The 16,620-nt window shown below is 38.9% G+C and overlaps 2 protein-coding genes across 2 annotated transcripts; both read right to left on the reverse strand.

The window, feature by feature from the left end:
- Positions 1–5,443: 5,443 nt before the first annotated feature.
- LOC128366610 (zinc finger protein 239-like) lies at positions 5,444–7,013 on the reverse strand. Its single transcript, XM_053327347.1, has one exon. The coding sequence runs from the start codon at positions 6,911–6,913 to the stop codon at positions 6,029–6,031; it is 885 nt and encodes a 294-aa protein (XP_053183322.1). The 5' UTR covers positions 6,914–7,013; the 3' UTR covers positions 5,444–6,028.
- Positions 7,014–12,918: 5,905 nt separating this feature from the next.
- On the reverse strand, positions 12,919–16,348 carry LOC128366934 (zinc finger protein 391-like). The gene is made up of 2 exons (XM_053327694.1): positions 16,177–16,348; positions 12,919–14,174 (listed from the first exon to the last, which is right to left on the reverse strand). Exons 1-2 carry the CDS (start codon positions 16,346–16,348, stop codon positions 12,919–12,921), a joined length of 1,428 nt encoding a protein of 475 aa, XP_053183669.1.
- Positions 16,349–16,620: the final 272 nt, after the last annotated feature.

Raw genomic sequence — 16,620 nt, forward strand, 5'->3', positions numbered from 1 at the left:
AGAAAAATAGAAAGAGAGGGGAAAAAAAGAGCATAAAATCCAGCAGTGAGTTATGACAATGAGTCTATGGTCAGAGGTGTTTTGGTGGCATTAAGGGAGTCTAATCAATATTGGTGGTTTTAATGTTGTGGCTGATCGGTGTACATCCCTTGTTGACAGAAGACAGCTCTCAGATTGAAGGTGTGTAGACTTCCCTAGTCCATCTCTGTGCCTCCTTAATAGCATTATAGAGCAGAAAGAAGAGGAATACTACAAAAGGTTAGGTTCTCCTAGTTAAAAGTATCTGCCACAAAACTTCCATTTATCGTTACTTCAATTTACTGTTAGCTGAGCAACCGTTAGCGAGCAACCGTTAGCTGAGCAACCGTTACCTGAGCAAGTTAAGGTTGTCTTAATTATTTGTAACTTTACTTTTTATACTAATCAGATTTTAAATCATTTAGATAGAAATCAAGTTAACACAAACACTTAACAACATCTATATTATATTTTTCTTATATTTGAACAGAAACACGCATAGACATTGAGCAGTCAACTGACAATCCTCCAAAAAGGATAAGAGTCCCCAAAATCCATCAGGAAGATGGCGCACACACACGCACGCACGCACGCACACACACACACACACACACACACACACACACACACACACACACACACACACACACACACACACACACACACACACACACACACACACACACACACACACACTGGGGGGCGCACGGCCTGAGGTGAGCTGTCATGCAATCTCTATATAAGATATTAATCGTGACATATTTTTGTCTAATGACATAAATGCATGTTTTAATACATTTCTATAAAAGTTGTGGATAATTGTGTAAACATTTGTACCTATGTGTTTTTTTAATTATCAATTTTAGGAGAATACCAAAGATAGATAGAAATGGTGGGATGCTAAAAGGTGAAAAATGCTGTTGAATTTCTTTTTCCCCCTTTTTTATAATAAATTTATGAAGATCTGCTGAATTGGAGAACTGAAAACGTGAGCTGGAACAGAAAGTGGCTGTTTACAGAAATGCCAACTTAACATTGCAAAAAAATATAGATGAACTACTGAAACAAGTCTTTTGCAAAGTGAGTATATTTGTTTTTACTAATTGCAGACAAATTATTTGAGCACAATTTTGGTCAATTTAGCTTTTTAACTTTACTTTTATTCAAATCATCATCAGTTACTGCAGTAAAAGACATGAACAGATGGGATCTGCTGTGTATTGACATTTAAATACCTGTGCTCAATCTGGACGAGCCCATACAGTATATAAACTATTAAGACACAGTCACACTGAAATCCACTTTCTTTACATTTCAGTGAGGAAGAGGAGCTGTTATTAATCACCCAGAAATAATGTATAAAAATATTACTTTTTTTCAGATCCACATTGGTATTAGCATTTGGTTGCGACAAGAGGTGAGGAGTAAGATCCAGTCTACAACAAAGCACTCACTGTTTGTCAAAGAATTGGCTGTAGCTATAAGAGCCAGAGTTGAGTTGAGGGGAAGAAGCGTGTCTATAGCCTCACTTGACGCCATAAAAGCTGCAAACCCTTGAAGGTATGCTGTAATCTACATTCCTTTCACAGAATGTCATCTGAGAACAAACGGCGTCAAAGCATTCAAGTCAGACAGGTGATGCAGGTATATTTGTGCACACCTGTGACATAGCAGGCTTTTGTATTGTATTTGATCCAATCATAGTGAATGTTCAAACTATTTTGTTGTTCATATCACAGGGCACAAATTACAATAATCATCAAACAAGACTGATTCTTAACCTGTTTTCCCCCTCTCTTTTCAAGAGTGCTTCAGTAGATGGTTGGAGGCTCAGGATATGGAGAAGACAGAGATGGAAAAGAGGGTAAAGCTGGTATGGTACTACCTGTCACAAAAAATCCAGGACCTTGTTATAAAAGAAAAGAAGGAATGTAAGGAAAAAGTCTAGTTTTGTTGCACACAATTAAATTAAAATGGACTCTTAATTTAGAAAGTGTTTAATAAATTATTTTCCTGCTTCAAATCAGATGATATGTTTGTAGTATTTTTTTAAATATATATACTATAAATTGTATACATTCTGGCACCTTTTTGGTAAGGTATGCGCTCTGATCCAAACTTATCTTTGTCACATTTTTAAAATAATAATAATCATCATCATTTTCATTAATGCTGCATTAGCTGATATTTCTTGTATATATTTAACACTTCAGAAAGGTGAAAATCAATTATTTTAGAGGATTGTTGACAAAAGGATTATTCGATCAAAACAATATATTGCAGGAAACGGGCTTGCACAAAATTGTCTTGTCTGAATATGGATGTGTGTGCATCATCATCATCATCATTATCATCTATGACCAGCCTAATCATCAGGTTATTCCAACTAAAATGTACTCAAGACCAGTCTGACCAGCTAATAAATGATGATGACTAACTAGACCAGCAACAACTGGTCAGGCTGGTTGCTTCATGTTCCAAATTGTGATTTCAGTAATTTAACGTTAGCATTCAGGCAAGTTAACGGCTTAGTGCTCAAATAACGTGATTAAACAACAACTTTCAGCCTCCTACCTGTTACATTCTGTGACTACCCTTTTCAGCGATTTGAATTTTGAATTTGATTGTGGCTGTTAATATTGACGATAACTGGATAACTTAGTTGCTCATGTTCCCATTACTTTGAATTGTCCTAACTCAAAAGTCCCCACATTTACTATAAAGACCACATTCCACATGTTTCCCAAACGTTGACATGTTTAATTTAAATTAAGGCAAATAAATAAAATAGTAATGAACACTTACGAAACGTGAGACAGCAGCGTCATCATCAGCCGACGCAGCCTTGACGTGTTCAAGTTCTCAGGTGCGAATATACGTAACCGAGAAAACAGCGCCCCCTGTTGCTGGGCAGAATTCACAGACTCCTAACCAATCTCACTCCTCATGCCTAAACCGGCGACCAACAATATCTCATGAAGAACAACAACTGGCTAATCACAGACAGTTAGGGCCGGTTAGGGCAGAAAAACGCGACCCCTGCTGGGCCGTTGCCGGGCCGTTAATGGGCCGTTGTCGGGCTGTTGCTGGGCCGTTGCCGGGCCGTTAATGGCATAGACATATATACGTCTATGGTTAATGGGCCGTTGTAGGGCTGTTGCTGGGCTGATTATTATTATTGTTATTTTTATTAGGGAGGATTGCAGCAGCATCAATAAAAAAAGTTTCCTCCAGTTCCTTCTGTTTTTGTTTTTGTTTTGTTTTTTTGCAATGTGCTTATTGAATTAGGCTATATAATATAACCTGAAGTAAGTTTAAAGTTTCATATCAAAGTGGGCTTGTTGTATTTTAATGTTGTGAGTCAAACTGACACGTGTGTGCACTGATCAGGAATCATATCGACTTTGAGTTGATGTCAATGTAAACCTGTGACAGGTAAGCCATGCATGCAGTGTATTGATGCTTTAAACTTTACATTAATGTGTTTTCAGTAGTTCACTGTTCAGGTGTATTGAATTAACAAAACGTTCAACTAGAAGTGTCTAAATGTCTAAAAGATCCCACTTGACTATAATTCCTTTTTTTGGTGAATCCCAAAGGTCAAGACAGCATCCTAAGATGTCTTCTGTTGTCTCAAATCAATTCAAATGATTAATCAGAAGATACTGACTATCACTGGCTTCTAAAATAGTTGTGATGCATTAGTTGCACTGTTCTACAAAGTTCATATTGAACTACAAAATAAATGTGTACATTGATCATGTTTTTGTGTTTATTTTAATTTAACTGATTAACAGATAAAAAGTGAAAATATCAAATTTACATTATCTGTCATTTAATTTGAATAGTAATGTATCTCAGTAGCCAGTAACATGCTCTCAATTTACACATGACTGGTGCTGAGTTACATTACTATTATAGTTTACACTATATTGTACAGCATACTGTAAATCACAGTAATCTGATGTGAATAACTTTATTGAGCCAAAACCTCTGGAGGGTTTCTCTGTTTCAATCTACTCACATATACTGTGTGGAGAAAAAAAGAAAATTCATTAAAAAAAACAACCATTATACGGAAAAACTGTTTTGTAAGTCACTCTTGCAAATTAACATTAATTTCTTGCAAAAATAGGAGTTTTCATTTGTAAATATTAAGAATGAGTAGAAAGTGTGTTTTTAAGTCCTTATTAAACCTGAAACTCGTAATTGTACAAATTCTTCCAAAAGCAACTTAAGAAATGCAGACCCTTGTCTACTGGGGCCACAATATGAATGAATGCGTTGTGAAATAAATATTTTTCTAAAATTGGGAGATTCTAATTCTTTCAAACAAATGCTGTTGCTAACAGTATGAGTAGTTACAAAAATGTAAAGAACAAAAACCTGAAAACACCCCCGACTTGACAGCGTTGTTGACAATGTACAATGAAGACATTCTGATCTCTTCATGGAGAATATTTTACATTAGCTACAAAAATGTTGGTGAACACTTGTCTACAGAAGTTTCAGCTCCATTGTTGTGTTTATGGATTGGTTTTGTTGACACGTGCTGCCATCATGTGTTGTGTTTTATCATATTCACAGCTGAATCCTGCAGATGACACAATCATTTCTGTGTGGCAGCAGGTTCTTCTCATGTAGATTATAAAGTCATTACAAAGTAAGAAAGCTGTCCTGCATCATTTTTAAGAACAATATATGTATTTGTTTTCAGTTTACAAATCAGAAACTGAACAGTCAAAAGCAGTTATATAAAACACAGCAACTGTCTGTGTTATCCCTTCCATAACCCCATCAATTGAATACAGACACAAAAAAGAAATAATAATACTACACTTAAATGTAATAAATAAAGGGTGTTTATTTTGGTCATTGTACAAGATCATAATGCTACACCCTCAGAGATTGTTACAGCTGAAACAAGTTATCAACGTCAACATCATGTGCTAAGAAGTACATAAATGATATACAGATATCAAATACATTTTGATTATATCTATCAATATACACTGACATGTTTGACACAATTTCTTTTCTGATTATTGGTCCATCAAGCTTCTTCAGATTAAGTGCAATTACATGTTTAGCTTCTAATATACATGTCTAAACTCTTTGCTTTGTAAGTGTGGAAGTGTGTTTACTGTCTTCCTCCATCTTAACATATTTCATCATGTATATATCTTACTTCCATAGTATCAGCTAAGATGCTGAGGATTAATTAGACCCAGACACAAACAAGTCATAAACAGATTAAATTAAACCTTTAGTGTAACAAAGTGCAATCTCTAATGAGGACAACAGTTACACCATATGGACAAACGTACTGGGACACATGGCCATTACACCTACAGGGGTTTTTATGAGTCTACACTATCTGTGTAGACTTAAAAACTATCCATAGAGGCCATTTTTTTCAGAATTGTGGTGACATCATGCATCAGAAGAGTGTATTAATATTACTTTGATTCTCCTTGGCCAAGCTTCAATAAACATTTTCAGCATAAGACACTCTGGACACTTTCTCCACTGTTGAGGTTAACCATTGACAAACAAATTCATCACATCATATGGCGATGGGTCTGAATGAAACTTGAACATGAATTAAGATTAAGAGGTGTGTCTCAATACTTTTGTTCATGTAGTGTATATGTAGTGAATGGTTTTGGGATGGGGATATAAAGCTCCTATGTTGAAGATATTTGAAAAAAATGATTCATTCACTCATTTGATTGATATTTCTGCAAAGGACTTAAGTACTTAATCTACTCTGTACATATTTTGCAGGGTTTAAATTGACAAAAACCCCCAAATAGGACTAAAGCATGCCCAGAAGGTGTGAACATTCAAATACTTACAAGTGTCAAACCAAACGTAGATATTATTCAATACAATACAGTGGTCTATATTTTTTTCACAATCATTTGTGACATGCTGAATAAATATCAATGTAAATACAGAAATACAAATACATTTGAATTAATTTTTATGAGCTTTTTCAAGTCAGTCATCAGACAGAATCTTTTCCTACTGCGTGCGTCCTCATATGGATCTTCAAGTTATGTCCAAGTCTGAACTCTCTCCCACACGTTTTGCAAGTGTATGGCTTCTCACCCGTGTGGATTCTCATGTGATGTTTTAATGTGCCCAGATGAGGGAAACTTTTCCCACAGGTGTTGCAGGGGTAAGGCTTCTCACCTGTGTGTGTTCTTATATGTAGGTTTAATGTGCCCAGATGAGGGAAACTTTTGTCACAGGTGTTGCAGGGGTAAGGCTTCTCACCTGTGTGTGTTCTTATATGCAGGTTTAATGCACCTGGCTGAGAGAATCTTTTCTCACAAGTGTTACATGCATACGGCTTCTCACCTGTGTGTGTTCTCATGTGCAGTTTTAATTTGTTTGGTTCAGAGAATCTCTTCTCACAAGTGTTACATGGATACGGCTTCTCACCTGTGTGGACCCTTAAATGTGCTTTTAATGCACCTGGTTGAGAGAATCTTTTCTCACAGGTGTTACATGGATACGGCTTCTCACCTGTATGGACTCTCTGATGTCTACGCCAGTTGGACTTGCAGGCAAATGATTTCCCACAGGTGTCACATTTAAAACACTGTTTCCCTGTAAAAGTATTACTGTGAATATTTAAAGAGGTGCACTTGTCTTCATTGTTAGTGTGATGCCTCTTCTGTGGTTTTGGTTCTGAGGCTTTGTGATCTTGGTTCTCAGCTAAATAAGAGTTGTGAGACAGGAGCTGGTCGTCACTGTCTGGTTCAGGTTTCACAGAGCTTTTAACTGACATGCTGACAAATTGCTCTTCCTCTGCTGCAATCTGAGTTTCATCAGGACTCAAGTCCAGAGTCTGATCTTCACTTTCCTCACAAGTAGGAGTCCACATCAAGGTTTCTGTCTCCTCCTTCAGGACCAGCTGATATGCCCCCAGACTGGCACAGAGCTCCTCCTGTTCTTCTTTAATCTGTGGAAACTCTGGTTCCTCTTCTTCCTCTTTAATCTGTGGAGGCTCTGGTTCCTCTTGTCCCTCTTTAATCTGTGGAGGCTCTGGTTCCTCTTGGTCCAGACTTGAGTTCCTCTCCTGGTCACAGAGCTGCTGGTCAGTGAGAACCTCCTCCTCCTCCTCCTTACAGACATGTTGCTGTTGGAGTTCTAGAAGAACAAAGAGGAAAGGCTGAAGATAAACACTTGTACCACTTTCTGATAAGGCATCCTTTATAGAGGCTGCACCATTTTTGGGCAAAATTCTGCATTCTGTGTACTTCCTAAAATGTTGAATTTATTATATCCCCTAATTGGAACGTTTATCCCATATAGTAAGACCTTATTTGTTGTTTTTAGTGATGCTCTACTGACTTTCAGTGGTGTCTTGTCTGTCATATAGTGCTGCTTTAAAGTTTGTGAACCCCTTAGAATTTGCTCTATTTCTGTATAAATATGACTAAAACACGATCAGATTTTCATCCATTATCAAGTCCTGAAACTAGATAAAGAGACATCACTTAAACAACTGAGCCAAAAAACATACACTTGACAAAAATGATCCAATGATACATATTTGTGTATGGCAAAAGTATGCCTTAAGGATCATCAATTCATTTGAGGGAGAAATTGGAGTCAGTAAATAAATGAATACATTTAATGTCTTTATCTGGTTTGTTTAATTGTGTTCCCTTTATCTAGTTTTTAGATAAAAAAAACAATACTTTAGGTCATATTTATGCAGAAAAGGTGTTGTAAAGTGTTCAGGGTTTGGTACTGAGGTTGGTACATTTACCAACTGAACTATGTCAGTACTACTGAGTATTGATTCACTGCAAATCAAACTGTGCCAAATTTCGGAACATTAAGGCTGATCATCCTTGGGCGAAACGCACGGATGGTGTATGTCCCAGAGCAGATATTAGGTCCATATTTGACAGCTATCTAATCCATGCTCATGGTTACAGTACCGCTGATATGAGAAATCTGAAGAACATCATTAACCTAAACTTCTTCCCCGGAGTTGTCTGTGCTTTCTCATCTCACAGGTAATCTGGGCCTGGAGACGTCCGGATGATAGATTCCAGTCCCAGACCTTCATTGTGCTTCTCTCTCCTATCCTTCCTCTCTCTCCTCTCTACTCCAACCGGTCGAGACAGATGGCCGCCCACTTTGAGTCTGGTTCTGAGGTTTCTTCCTGTTAAAAGGGAGTTTTTTCTTGCCACTGTCGCCAAGTGCTTGCTCATGTGGGAATGTTGGGTCTCTTTAAAATTAAACCTGAAGAGTTCGGTTTAGATCCTGCTCTATGTGTAAAGTGCCTTGAGATAACTTTGTTGTGATCTATGGTTGTGATTCGGCACTATACAAATAAAGATTGATTGATGATGCACTGAGCTCCTCTCTCCTCCTCCCTCTATCTCTCTATCCATCCATATATACCCATTAACATTCATGTACTATTAATGCATTCAATAACCTAAACTTCTTCCCCAGAGTTGTCTGTGCTTTCTGGTCTCACAGGTAATCTGGGCCTGTAGATGTCGGGATGATAGATTCCAGTCCCGGCCCTAATAGCTTCAATGTTGATTTTCATTGTGCTTCTCTCTCCTCTCCTTCCTCTCTCCCCTCCCAACCCCAACCAGTCGAGACAGATGGCCGCCCACTTTGAGCCTGGTTCTGCCTGAGGTTTCTTCCTGTTAAAAGGGAGTTTTTTCTTGCCACTGTCGCCAAGTGCTTGCTCATGTGGGAATGTTGGGTCTCTTTAAAATTAAACCTGAAGAGTTCGGTTTAGACCTGCTCTATGTGTAAAGTGCCTTGAGATGACTTTGTTGTGATTTGGCGCTATACAAATAAAATATTGATTGATTGATGATGCACCAAGCTCCTCTCTCCTCCTCCCTCTATCTCTCTATCCATCCATCTATATCCATTAACATTCATGTACTATTAATGCATTCAATAACCTAAACATCTTCCCCAGAGTTGCCTGTGCTTTCTTGTCTCACAGGTAATCTGGGCCTGTAGATGTCGGGATGATAGATTCCAGTCCCGGCCCTAATAGCTTCAATGTTGATTTTAAATGTGCTTCTCTCTCCTCTCTTTTCTTTCTTTCCTCTCAACCCAAACCAGTCAAGACAGATGGCAGACCACTTTTAGTCTGGTTCTGCCTGAGGTTTCTTCCTGTTAAAAGGGAGTTTTTTCTTGCCACTGTCGCCAAGTGCTTGCTCATGTGGGAATTTTTTGTCTCTTTAAAGTTAAAACCTGAAGAGTTCGGTTTAGAACCTGCTCTATGTGTAAAGTGCCTTGAGATGACTTTGTTGTGATTTGGCGCTATACAAATAAAGACTGATTGATTAATTCACCGTCGTAGACACATGGGCAAATAACTAAACCTATATATTTTAAACACGGCTGTGGTTTTTGCCTTTATTCAGTCAGTGTAGCTGGCAGAGGAACAGGGACAAAGATTTTAACGTGCAGCATAAAGACGCTGTGATTATGTGGCATGCACTGTAACCACTCGACCACCAGGGGGCTGTCTTAATCACTGCGGTATATTTTTATTATGATGATTATCCTGTTTTATTTATTAATAATAATAATAATAATAATACTTATAATGAGAGTTTTACAGACCTGTTCTGTGTAGCTTTACTTCAGGTTTCCAAACGATATCCAGCAGTCTGCGCTGACGGTTGATCTCTTCTTCGTACTCTGAGATAGTTGTTTGAAAATGTCGGAATATTTCTTCAGCAGCAGCAGTTAGTCGCTCGTTGATTAACTCTCTCAAACGCTGACCTGAAGTCATTGTTGCTTCATTACAATAAAATGTCTCCGTGTGATGCAGAGAGACTTGTGCCAAGCACAGTACCAAGCAGCTACTGATACGTGTGTTACACCTTTAAGCTTCCGACAGCGGGATGCTGTGGTTTAGTTCCGCTTGTTGTAACGAGTTAAGGTTATTCCAAATTGTCTTAAATTGCATCCACGTTTCCCTCACTTGCGCCTTTTCCTTGGTCCTTCCCAGAGAAGAGAAGAGAAGAGAAGAGAAGAAGATGATGATGATGATGTTAGAGAAATGAGACCTCCTATCCTCAGAAGTGTCATGTGTTTTCTCTCTGCAGCCTGTTATATTATTTATTATTTATTATATATTATATATCTGACAGGCAGCTGGACATGGATAAAAACCTGCATTCCTGCTGTGTAGTCCACTGTGTCCTGCTCAGAGACACATGAACCACTCCTACTGGCAGAATGCATTTATTATATTTATTCATTTGCGTCTGTATTTATTTTACTCTGATTGAATGTATTATATAATAACACAGGATATTAGTGTGAAAATGGTTTATTAAGCTGAATGTTTCAGTAACATAATTGATTTGCTGTAACTCAGTAAACTAAATAAACTCGATATCAGGCCGATATATGATTATCGCACTTACACCGATAATCATGAAATGCTTTGAGAGACTGGTAATGAAATACATCAACGCCTCTATCCCTGGCGACCTGGACCAGTACCAGTTTGCCTATAAAATCAACAGATGTACCGAGGACGCCATCTCACTCCTGCTCCACACTGCCCTCACACACCTGGGGAACCCCAACACCTATGTGGAGATGGTGTTTGTTGATTTCAGCTCTGCCTTTAATACCATCAACCCAGGCAAGCTGGTTAACGAGCTGCTGCCACTGGCCCTGGACTACCACCTCTGTAGTTGGATTAAGGACTTCCTCTCCAACAGACCACAGCACGTGAAATTTGGAAACTTCATCTCTTCTACCACCAACCTCAACACTGGCACGCCCCAAGGCTGTGTTCACAGTCCACTTTTATACTCACTTTTCACACACGACTGCACTTCAATTCATGAAACAAATTACATATACAAGTTCGCAGATGGCACAGCAGTGGTGGATGATAACCAACAACAATGAGGATGTGAGTCCAGGTTCTCACATCTTGGTGTTAGAAAAATGACTTGCTCCTCAACACCATCAAGATGAATGAGCATGTCATTGACTGCAGGAAAAACAGTGATACAACACATGCCAGTCATGCCAGTCTGGTGATCAATGGAGAGGAGGTGGAGCAGGTGGGGAGTTTCAAGTATCTTGCTGTTCATCCTTCAACGGACCTGACATAGAGAGCGAACATCAACGAGTTGGTAAAGAAGGCCCAGCAGAGACTCTTCTTCCTGCGGACCCTCAGAAAAGCTGGGCTCCCACAGAAACTCCTCACCAACTTCTAGCAATGCACCATAGAAAGTGTGCTGAGCTATGGATGCATGGTGTGGTTCTCCAGCTGTACCTCAGAGGAGAGGAGAGATGAGAGATCTGTAGCAAATCACCAAGACTACACAAAAGATCATCAGTGCCCCTCTTCCACTCCTGGAACAGATCCACTCAGATCAGGTCTGACTGCACACATCTTGGACATCCTGGTCTTTTTGACACCCTCCCTTCTGGCAGACTCAGAGTCATGAAGGAACGAACTGAGAGACTGAAAAACAGCTTCCTCCCCAGGGCAGTGAAAGCTCTGTTGGAAGCCTGATATATGGACTCTGGCACCTTACTGGACTTGCACCTTATACTGCACTTTATATTTGATGGACATTCTGACCTTTTATTCCTTTTATTTATGCTTATCCCTTTTATTTATGTTTATTTTATTTCTGCTCTCAAAGAAAGTTTCGTTTGTATAGAAATGTGCAATGACAATAAAGCATCTATCTATATCAAACCCGATGCTCCGAAATTTTCAGCCTCAAATGGAAATGATGACAAATTATGTAAAATACAAATGTGTTTAAAATGTGTCTCTTGCTCACAGACTCTTCCTTATATTAATTGTATCTACAATAACAAACTCTTGACTTTATTCTGTAATCTGTCTTTACTTTGGTGTCAAACTGCAGTGATGTGTCAGATCAGTCCGATCATTAAATAAAGGGATGCCTGCTGCTAAAAGACTTCCATGGAGGCTGCTCTCGTGTTTCCTTGCTCAGCTCCTCAGAAAAAAAATAAGAGAAGTGGGACATCAATGGATCAACTTCCGGTTCAGTAATCATCCAGTCAAGAAGAATATCAGTCTAAAAAGCCATCATGAAGAATATTTTATTTTTCATAAAATGTGTTGACAACAGACTGAAGTGCATCATCTGCAATCTGTGTCATCTCTAAAGCAGCACACAACATTTCTACTTAAAGTTTATCTCAATTTAAACTGATCACAAAATGCATAAAAATTATTAAACACAGAAACCAAAAAAAAGGCTTTAATTTGACATTTGAAAATTAAGTGAACCAACACCTCTCGAAGGGTTTCTCTATTTCAATTCACTCACATAAGTACAAGTATGAGTACAAAGTATGTGAATTTTAAATCCTTGTTGAACTTGAAACTCCAATTTTATATATTCTTCTTAAAAAACTTAAGAAATACAGACCCTTATCTATTGGGGCCACAACATTTGGCACCTTCACATTGTGAAAGAAACATATTTCCAATATTTGGGAAATTACAATTACTCATACTGTTGCTAACAGTATGAGTAGTTACAGAAATGTAAAGAACAAAAGACCTGAAAAACAAAACTAGTGTTGTTGACAATGTATAACATACATGAAGACATTCTGATCTCCTCTACATGGAGAATATGAGATGTTGGTGAACACTCGTCTACAGGAGTTTCAGCTCCATTGTTGTGTTTATGGATTGGTTTAGTTGACACGTGCTGCCATCATGTGTTGTGTTTTATCATATTCACAGCTGAATCCTGCAGATGACACAATCTGTTCTTTGTGGCAGCAGGTTCTTCTCATGTAGATTATAAAGTCATCACAGTCTGAAAGTTCTCCTGCATGTTTTACAATTATGCAGTTTCTCATCTGAATGAATTCTTATGAACCTTTTCTGGCATCACACCGAATCTTGTGTCGTTTTAAAGAGCTCATCCAAGTGAATCTTTTCCCACACGTGTCACATGGACATGGCTGCTCACCTGTATGGACTGTCATGTGCACATTTATTTTTCTCTTTTCAGAAAATCTTTTCCCACATGTATCACATGTGTATGGCTTCTCACCTGTGTGTGTTCTCATGTGAATCTTTAATGCGCCCGAAGTAGAGAATCTTTTCTCACAAGTGTCACATGGATACGGCTTCTCACCTGTATGGACTCTCTGATGTCTGCACAAATTGGCCCTCAACGTAAAACATTTCCCACACGTGTCACATGGGTACGGCTTCTCACCTGTATGGACTGACATGTGCAGTTTTAATTTGCCTTTTTCAGAGAATCTTTTCCCGCATGAACCACATGGGTATGGCCTCTCACCTGTGTGTGTTCTCATATGAACTTTTAATGTGCCCGCCGTAGAGAATCTTTTCCCACAAGTGTCACATGGATACGGCTTCTCACGTGTATGGACTCTCTGATGTGCGCACAAATTGGTCTTTAACGTAAAACATTTCCCACAAGTGTCACATTTAAAACGCTGTTTCCCTTTAAAAGTATTACTGCGGGTAGCCTTGTCTTCATTCTTACGTTTTTCTCTACTGTGATGTCTCTTCTGTGGTTTTGGTTCTGCATTTCTAGTTGATCCTGAGTCTTCATGTTTGCCTCCTTTGTGATGTTGGCTCTCAGCTACATGAGAGTTGTGAGAGAGGAGCTGGTTGTCACTGTCTGGTTCAGGTTTCTTAGAGGTTTTAACTGTTTGTACTGACAGGTTTACAACTTGCTCTTCCTCTGCCGCAATCTGAGTTTCATCAGGACTCAAGCCCAGAATCTGATCTTCACTTTCCTCACAAGTAGGAGTCCACATCAAGGTTTCTGTCTCCTCCTTCAGTACCAGCTGTTCTATCTTCAGACTGCTGCAGAGTTCCTCCTGTTCCTCTTTAATCTGTGGAGGCTTTGGTTCCTCTTGTTCCTCTTTAATCTGTGGAGGCTCTGGTTCCTCTTGTCCCTCTTTAATCTGTGGAGGCTCTGGTTCCTCTTGTCCCTCTTTAATCTGTGGAGGCTCTGGTTCCTCTTGTCCCTCTTTAATCTGTGGAAGCTCTGGTTCCTCTTGGTCCAGACGTGAGTTCCTCTCCTGGTCACAGAGCTGCTGGTCAGTGAGAACCTCCTCCTCCTCACAGACATGCTGCTGTGGGAGCTCTGGAAGGACAAAGAGGAACTGAAGAGAAACTCTTGTACCACTTTCTGATAAGACATCCTTTATAGAGGCTTTATAAGCATTACTTAAGTAATTAATAGTTACAAGCTACTTGCTAATGCTTAGTAAATCATCTGTAAACCATTAACATAAACACAATGACCCTTTATGAATGACTTATTGTTAATGATTATGAATCATTAATAAAGTGTTCAGTGACCATCTGATTAGTCACCAGGGTTAAAAGTCATTAATGAACGATGAGCGCTTCTCATATTTTAAGTCATCGGCAAGATGAAAAAACGCACATAGGAGGCCCCTGAGGAAACTGGTGAGGATAGCAGAGAGGACTATTGGGGTCACAGTGCCATCTTTAGAGGACATGGCAGAAAAGCGCATGCTGGCCAAAGCAACCAGCATCCTGAGAGACTCCAGTCACCCTGTCATATGGCGCTTTTCCACTACACAGTTCCAGCACAACTCGACTCGGTCCGTTTTTTTTTGCGTTTCCACTAGGGATAGTACCTGGTACCTGCTACTGTTTTAGTACCTGCTCTGCCGAGGTTCAAAGCGAGCCGAGCCGATACTAAATGTGACGTCAACAGACTGCCAGCCTCTGATTGGTCAGAGAGTCACTGGAAGAATCATGAGCCGTCTCACACAAGAATCAAACCTGGCATTTTTAAATACCAACAACAGCGTTACAGCGATTCGGTTTCTCTTCTCTTGCTTTGTGTGTGACAGAAAGACACATACAGCAGCAAGTACACCATCGCCTCCATGTCCTCCATTGTTTATGTGTTTGTGTCGCGTAGAAAACAAAGTAACGGCAGTTTCGCGGAGCTGTTGCTATGACGACCCCGCCCACATTGAGTAGGTACCTTTTTGTAATGGAAAAGGTTCCTGGAGCTGTGTCGAGCCGAGTAGTGCTGGAACTGTGTAGTGCAAAAGCGCCAATAGACTGTTCTCCCAGCTGCAGGTTCACTAACAGTTATAATACCCTGCTGCTATCAGACTGCTAAACAAAATCAAACAACACTGAATGGTTCAAGAAACTGTCTACAACCTTAAGAGCCAAATTGTTACAGCAGTTAAACATCTGCTCAAAGATCGTGGGCCAACCTGGCCAGAAACTCTATGAAACAGCCCATCACATCAACATGTTACCATCATAACTATGCTTTAAACTAAGAATTTCATCTGTTACCATCAAACTGTAGATTCAGAGTAGTTACCCTCATTCAATAAGATCAGGCTTAAGCATTCCTCCTTATGCTAAACACTGAATCTAAGTCAAGATCAAGGACCAGCTGAAGAGACACTGATGGTTTGTAGTGTTTGATGCGTCACTGTTTTGTGGTGTTGCATGTCTGTGTTTGCAATGGAGCTGCTGATAGACGCAAGAAGAAATTCAGACCTGTCAGACAATAAAATCCTATCTATCTATCTATCTATCTATCTATCTATCTATCTACCTATCTATCTATCTATCTATCTATCATCTAAAACTGACACAGCGCTGAATGCTTTGTTCTGTCATGAATATGAGCAATATTATTATTATTTATTGATGTGCACGTTTTAGATTCTCCACTCTTCATACCTGTGCAGAAATGAATTATTTAAATGATTTATTAGTTATGTATCTATTTCAATTTATCTTATGTGCTTTTGAGATGTGCTTGTAATTTCGTTGTCTTTGCATTTTGGATGTTATAGTCAGTGAATGTCTGACAATAAAATTTAATCTTGAATACTAAATATCATTATTTGGTTCCCTTAAATTTCCTCTGAACTCCCAAACAGAAAGTGACTTCAGTGTTAGATAGATAGATAGATAGATAGATAGATAGATAGATAGATAGAAAATAGAGCGAAATTCAAAACCCAAGACAGAGAAACCAAAGCAAAAAAAAAGATTATATTGTGTGGTGGCTATTCTAAGCTGATTATTCTATTTTATTTTATTTCATTCATTATTTATTTTTTTAGAGTTTTACAGACCTGTTCTGTGTAACTTTATTTCAGGTTTCCAAACGATATCCAGCAGTCTGCGCTGACGGTTGATCTCTTCTTCGTACTCTGAGATAGTTGTTTGAAAATGTCGGAATATTTCTTCAGCAGCAGCAGTTAGTCGCTCGTTGATTAACTCTCTCAAACGCTGACCTGGAGCCATTGTTGCTTCATTACAATAAAATATATCCGTGTGATGCAGAGAGACGTCTTCCAAGCACAATATGAAGCAGCTACTAATGTTCTTCCGTTTTGTTGTTACACTTTTAAATTTCCGATGCGGTAATTTCCGCTTCACTTTAACAGTATTGTGAAAGAATGGTTTGGGAGATGCTTTGGCCTAAGGTTTGGTTATTTCTTTCAAACATGTAAAGAACAAAAAACCTGGACAATGTACATGAAGACATTCTGATCTCCTCTTCATGGAGAATATGA

This window comes from Scomber japonicus, chromosome 10, assembly GCF_027409825.1.
Source record: "Scomber japonicus isolate fScoJap1 chromosome 10, fScoJap1.pri, whole genome shotgun sequence".
Classification (NCBI taxonomy): Eukaryota; Metazoa; Chordata; class Actinopteri; order Scombriformes; family Scombridae; genus Scomber; species Scomber japonicus.

What these genes read in the sequence shown, in the direction of transcription:
- LOC128366610 (XM_053327347.1), bottom strand. Translation starts at nt 6,913, where the DNA reads ATGTGGACTCCTACTTGTGAGGAAAGTGAAGATCAGACTCTGGACTTG.
- LOC128366934 (XM_053327694.1), bottom strand. Translation starts at nt 16,348, where the DNA reads ATGGCTCCAGGTCAGCGTTTGAGAGAGTTAATCAACGAGCGACTAACT. An exon ending in AATAAAGTTACACAGAACAG is followed by an intron (nt 14,175 to 16,176) that starts GTCTGTAAAACT and finishes TTGTCCTTCCAG; the next exon opens with AGCTCCCACAGCAGCATGTC.